This window comes from Olea europaea, chromosome 2 (assembly GCF_002742605.1).
Source record: "Olea europaea var. sylvestris chromosome 2, O_europaea_v1, whole genome shotgun sequence".
Classification (NCBI taxonomy): domain Eukaryota; kingdom Viridiplantae; phylum Streptophyta; class Magnoliopsida; order Lamiales; family Oleaceae; genus Olea; species Olea europaea.
The window spans coordinates 2,641,260-2,648,045 of record NC_036238.1 but is presented as its reverse complement, the minus strand read 5'-3'; the positions used below and the strand labels follow the sequence as shown (position 1 = coordinate 2,648,045).

Here is a 6,786-nt window from a genome sequence, read left to right as displayed (position 1 = left end):
CCCAATTAACAAAAACCAAAACCATTCCACCTCAAGGTTTGTTTCAAAAAACACACATCAAAAACTAACTCTGTCTAAAAGTGAACCATTGGCAATAAGATGAAGGCCCTATTTGGTACTGGTTTAAATTAGATTTCAATTTAAGTCAAAATCAAACTTTATTAATTTTAACCACATATTTCATGGATTTCACAATTTTTCAACCACACATTTCAGAAGTTTTTTTCTAAATCTACTAAAAATCTAATTTTAATTCCCACCAAACAAAGGTAAAGTAGCTTAATTCCTTTATAAACTGGACTACATGGACTTCTATTCACTTATTATCCAACAAAAAGAAGACAAGATTGAGAAGAAACAGCTTTAATTGATGAACAATCATATCTGAAAAAGCATTGGGAATCTCTTGGGGAGGGAAAAAGGTGAAATTAAAAAAAAAACCAAAAAAAAAATTTTAAAATAAAAAATAAAACACTTTCCAATATCAAGATCACTGCAATTAGTTGTACAAGAATTCATTAGGATAGAGCTATACATATATATAAGTCCAGTACTTCCTACTTTTCGTTCATTCTAAACATAGCCCTTCAACTCAAATTGTCCAGAATGAAACGGAAGTATTATATCTGGCATCCTAGTCGCCATATAACATGATCCGTATCATACCTTATGCAAAAATTGAAAGTTAGAGATCGAAATTGAATCAACAAGCATTTTAAGAAGTTACGAACAAAATGTAACATTCAAGAATTGAAATTTCTCATCAGTTATGGATCTACCATGTCATGAACTATCATCCTTATTTCATTGAATCAGAGTATATAACATTCAATACAGTAGAAAGCCACTGCTACAAGATTGATCAAAGTCTAATGCACCTTTCAGACGCCTTCTCTTCTCTCCGTCCATGGTAAGTTCATGTTAAGAGAAGACGGGTACTCCATTTGGGCATCTGAAGAACTTGCAAAACTGCCCCTCTTCGGCCACAGCCATATCTTGGAAAAAGAATAGCTATCAGTTTTCGTCCCAATACTTATCTTCTTCCCGTCCTCACTCGAAGGATTACTGATTCGTTCCGTCCCTCTGATCAGCTTTGCATTAGGATGAGTTCGGTCATGGCTCAAGGGTACGCGGAGATTATCAACTCCAACTACGTACTGATACGAACCCAACGAGTAACATCTTCTAGCATCCAACTTACTATCACTAGTCTCTACGGCTAATTCCCCCTCTCCCTCTTCCAATTTTCTGAATTTACCGAGCCTCACGGGCAAAACGGCCTTTTCTACTACGACTTCCTCAATTTCTCCTGTCTTCTCAACCAAAGAATTCCCGTTCTCTACTTCGGTCGGATATCCATCTTCTTCCCTAAAATCATCGTAATCATAAATAGGGTTCGCTGTGGAGAACTCAGGATTGAAAAGGGTCCCTCTACAGAGAGGACATGTTGAATTCGACAAGAGCCAAGTATCAATGCAATTGATATGAAATGCGTGGCTACACAATGGGAGCAATCTCAGTTGGTCCTTCTCGGAAAATTCACACAAACAAACTGCACAATCAAAGGGCTCTTGTGAACCCTCAATCTCCTTATACATAAACACCGGCAATGCATCAATAAAAGCTTGATCGAGACCAGACTCGTGTAAATGGAAGAGTTGTTGCAATTGTCTTTGTAGAGCATCAGAGCCCGAAACTACCAAATTCCGGTTCGACTGCGATGATGATGGATTTTTTGTAAGAAATCGAACGAGCAAATGGAGAATTCCTGATACCAAAACCAGAGCAGCTAAAATTACTATAATGAAGAGAACCGCAGGACTAATCCTGATACTGGATGAAGATGGAGAAGGGCTCGATTCTTTATGCACGGAAGGGGAAGCTGATACAAGATAAACAGGAGGTGGGTATGTCAAAACACCATCTTTTTGATTGATTTGCTGCTGAATCCAAGACATTTTCAGATGTATATGTTCAGAAAATAACCGTTTCCCTCTTTCTAGATAAATCGCTTTGCCCCTCATTCTTCGAGAATCGCAAAAAGTTCTTCAAGTCTGAGTTTCTGTCATAAAAATGAAAATCCTGGCCTAATTACCAAACAAGAAACCAAGACAAGCACTTTAATGTTTTTCTTCTTTCACAGAAACATACAAATCCCATACAGCACAAAACTGAAAAACAAAGCCTTAACCCTTATATTTGTTCCCAAAACAGAGTAACATCACAACATGAACCATAATGCAGTTTGGTGCTGATAAGGTAACAATCATAATTCCTCCAAAATGTAAAAGTCCCTATTCACTAAATTGCCCAACAAAATGGAAAACAGTGATACAAGTTGAGTTTTTACCTAACTTGACACCGATTTCTAAGCAAAACACTAAGAAAAATGACGGAATTAGATATGGAAATCTTGCTGACAGATACAATTATATATAAAATGTTTAATCACATCAGTGTGTATCTCTGTATAATATAGAAAAAAAAGGTTGTATCTCTGTATAATATAGAAATATATACGTATAAGGGAGAATTGGGCAGTGAAAGAGATGGATTGTCATTCTACTCTGCAATTTTTAAACGGATTTCGAATCCAAAAGGCGGGTCTGGGCGCTAGTTTTCAAAGTTTTGGTGAAGTATATGCCAAAAAGACAACACTTTTGTTTCCATTAAAATATGAAAAGAAAAAGAATGTCAAGGATTGTGCAGAGCAAACACTTTAGTTTATGTCATTAGAAAGCGAATCAAAATTAGTAGAAAAATAGAAAATAATAATTAAAGCATGAGATGGTTATTGATGAATATTCACTTGTTTATTATTTTGATACGATCTGAATCACAAATTTTAACTTTTCGAATTACGTGCTTTCAACTTTTAAGTTCAAAAACTTAGATGTTTCAAACTTTTATGGCATCTTTCAAAGTCGAGATTACATCAACTACACCACTTTTAATTAAATTAAGAAACTAATTTCGGACTAAAAATATGAAGAGAATGAGGAAAAAAAATTCCTCTTTTTCTTTATCTAAATTCGGATATTATGAAGAATTATTGTTGTAGAATTCTTGATTCCATTTAGCTTTTGTTTGACATCCATTAAAATAATATTTTTTCTATATTCATTTTCAACCACATATTTTTACAATAAAAAATTTTATACATAAATTCAAATTTTTTTTCAACTTTTTAACCACATATTTCTCAAAAAATAACTTTTTAACCACGTATTTCTCAAAAAATAACTATTTCAAAACTCACTTTATGATTGTCAAATAGGGGCTTAATGTCTATTTATAGAGATAAAAGAGTTTCAATTATTTAATCCTTATTTAATTACAAATGTGTTCCTAGAACTTCAATTGAAAATAGAATTAAGTTTGCTACTTTCATAATAATTGCAATTATATCTAAAACTTTTATAGTAAGTGCAATTAAGCCTAAAACTTTTATATTAATAGCAATTAAATCTCAATACTTTATAGGGCCATTGCAAGGACATTATCAAACATATAATATTCAAACTCTAATAATTAGATCATATCTAGTCGACCCTAGACTACTCGATATAATTATTAGTTTTAATTTTTTCACTAAAGACAATACACTGCATTCTTGTAATATATAATATCACCAAAGCCAATATATAACTCTAAAACTTTCCTTTGACATATTGTATATGTGTTTTATCTCTATTCGAGATTCGATAATTATGGGCCCAAATGATCATTTTGTCTATCTAACTATTCTTAGCCCCCGTTTGTTTCCCATTATTTATCCATTAAAATGAAAAATATGATTGTTATCCATCATATCAAACCACTATATTTGACTTTCTATCTTTTGTGTGGGCTCCGTAACGACTATATTTTTCATTTTTATTTTCATTTTTACATAATGTGTATCAAATAGGCCCTTAATAACTGAAGTACAATTTTTTTCTACGAGAATATGAATCAATAACAGTGTCGAAGTTTAGTCATCACTTAATACTGTGCTCGAATTTATACTCATTCAATAGAAAAATATTTAAGTAGTTACTTTACTTGTTTCTAAAGGCTACGATTGTCGACACGAATTCATATTCTCTATTTTAGTCTTTCTAAAGCTCCCAACCCATCAATATATTTAACTAATTAAATTGATCTCACCCATTGGTGAAACAAATAATCATTTAACTTATAAAAAGATATACACAACATTGTTAAGGAAAATACATAAAATACTCGACAATCAAGTGAAATTTAATTCTCCGAAAAAACATGACACGTAATCATTTTAATACACTCTAAGTGTACTAGTGTCTCTTTTAACTATTTCTGCAATAATGAAAAATCTCAAATCCAAATAGTCAATCGGTCAACACTACAACTTTTAGTGCAAAGTCTCAATCTTAATGCATTGATAGAGAATAAATTATTTATGATAAATAAATTGCGTCGCACCGTGCTTTTTAATACAAATACTCAACTTATATTATTGTAGTTGATCATATGAACTTCAATTCACATGCTTATATAAATACAATAAATAATTAAATCATAATTCATTCATTACAAAATATTATTTTATCACGATAAAATATATTAGATGGGCACAATGTACCAATGCCAATGGTGAGAGCTCACTTTTGATATGTCAAAATGTGTCTCAATCATTTTAATCATGACTGAATTGGTGATGAGCTACGTCGTGAGCTGGCATGCACAGCCCTATAATCTAGGAGGAGTGAACTTGGTGAGCTTATAGACAAGGACTTTTTGATAGGCATGGATTGGGATAGATGTCTCCCCTAGAATAGATCCTTTAAAACAGAACAATTCAATTGAGTTTTGCATGAAATATCTATGAAACGAAAATCTTGTTGTTGCATAACTTAGATTGAATTAATGTGCAATCGATTGTTCATCAATCTCATGATGACATTCTCATGTCAAAAACATTCACTGTATACTCTCCGAAGGTAAGAAAACACTGAGTGGACAGGGATGGACCCAGCACCTGACGAGCCAGTGCGGCCGCCCTGCTGGCTCCGACGAGGAATTTTTTTTGCATATAAATGAAGTGTAAAAACTAAATATATTTAACTTCACTCCATTCACAGAAAAGTGGTTGTGGTCTAAATGGTAGCGCTCTTGTTTTGCAAATGAGAGGCATGAAGTTCGATTCCTCTCCCCCCCCCCCCCACCCCCACACTTCGTCTTTTGAATTTTTTACATAATTAAATAACTCCATAAAATTAGTGTTTACTTTCCTGAATAGAAATGCTATAGCTCATATGATAAATTGTTAACTTTGCATTTGAGAGGCATGGAGTTCTATTCCCTTAACCTCCACTTCTTCTATTGATTTTTTACACAACAAATAATATCTAAACAATTATATATTATTAGTTTTTGTTTCTCAATAATTTCTTTAAGAAATTTGTCAACTCAAGTTTTTATTTCATAATATATATTTTATTAGGTCATTTTTTTTTTTATGAATTTACTTTGTAAAATTCAAATTTGGACAATTAAGTACTGATTTTTATTCTTTTAAGAGTTCGAAAAATATTTTTCTTTTTGGGGGTAAAAAAATTGCTCTAAAAATCACCGTTTTAAAAATTTATTGACTTAAATTATTGCTTTATAATATATACTTTTATTTTTAGATTTTATTAATTTAATTCAAATTTGAACAATTTTAAATACTGATCTTTATTTTTTTAAGTGTTCGAAAAATACTTTTCTTTTTTAAGCTAAAAAATAAATCTAAAATTCACCGTTTTAAAAATTTTGAACAGGTTTAGCCTAAACTCAAGCTTGTATTTATCATTTAATCACTCTTTACGTATAAACTTCATCTTGTCTCGTTTAAGTTCATAAAATTTGAAACTTGATCGTGCGTATATAATTCAAAAAATATATTTTTATTCTTTATTATTTTGGGTTATATAGAATTATATTTTCATATGCATATAATTTTTTTATATTTTAGTGCATTTATATATTGATTGAAGATTCTTTTTATATAAATTAATTAAATATTAATAAACAATTTTCTTATATTGGACGATCGCTCAATGGCCGCTTGACGCTCTGCCCTAGCTCACTCAAGTAGCTAGATTCGTCCCTGTGAGTGGACATTTGGGAAAAATCAACCATATAAGAACACTATTTTCATTGATGAAGATTTTTAAAGAAGTATCTTGGCTTAGATTTGTTTCATCCATTGTTTTAGTTTTCAAGTTCTTATGTTTTTCGGCCATATAGTGTTCATATTCCCACACCATCAAATTGTCAACTTACAAATGAGAGTCTTATTTTAATCTAGACTAATATAATTTTTATTTTTTCATTATATTATCTTGAATTGATGGAGCTATTTACACCATTTAATTTGCATGAGATTTATCTTGACTTCTTGTTTGCCTCTCATGGAGGTCACAAGTTCACCATCAATAAAGATTTAGAAAAAGTGGAAAATCTTGATCGTTCTAAGGGGTCCATCAAATAAAACAATTTGTCAACTAATACATTTTTGGGTTGATTAAGACAAAAAGGGCACGTTTCGATAAAGCCTAAAAAGGTAAAGTAAGCAACATTTTACCTTCGGGCATTTTTAAATGACTTATTTTTCTTACTTTTAAGTAGATAGAATTTAAGTTACTATTTTTAAAGATAATTTTTACCTTACTTAAAAAAAAAATAAATAACTTCACTAATAAAATTTACTTAAAACTTACTTTTCAACTTATAAGTGAACTTTTAAAGCTTAAACAAACATGCTCAAGAATCTATAATCAG

The 6,786-nt window shown here is 31.2% G+C and overlaps 1 protein-coding gene across 1 annotated transcript; it reads right to left on the bottom strand.

The window, feature by feature from the left end:
- Positions 1–527: 527 nt before the first annotated feature.
- On the bottom strand, positions 528–2,617 carry LOC111408684 (RING-H2 finger protein ATL46-like). Its single transcript, XM_023038431.1, has one exon. It carries the CDS (start codon positions 2,022–2,024, stop codon positions 882–884), a length of 1,143 nt encoding a protein of 380 aa, XP_022894199.1. The 5' UTR covers positions 2,025–2,617; the 3' UTR covers positions 528–881.
- Positions 2,618–6,786: the final 4,169 nt, after the last annotated feature.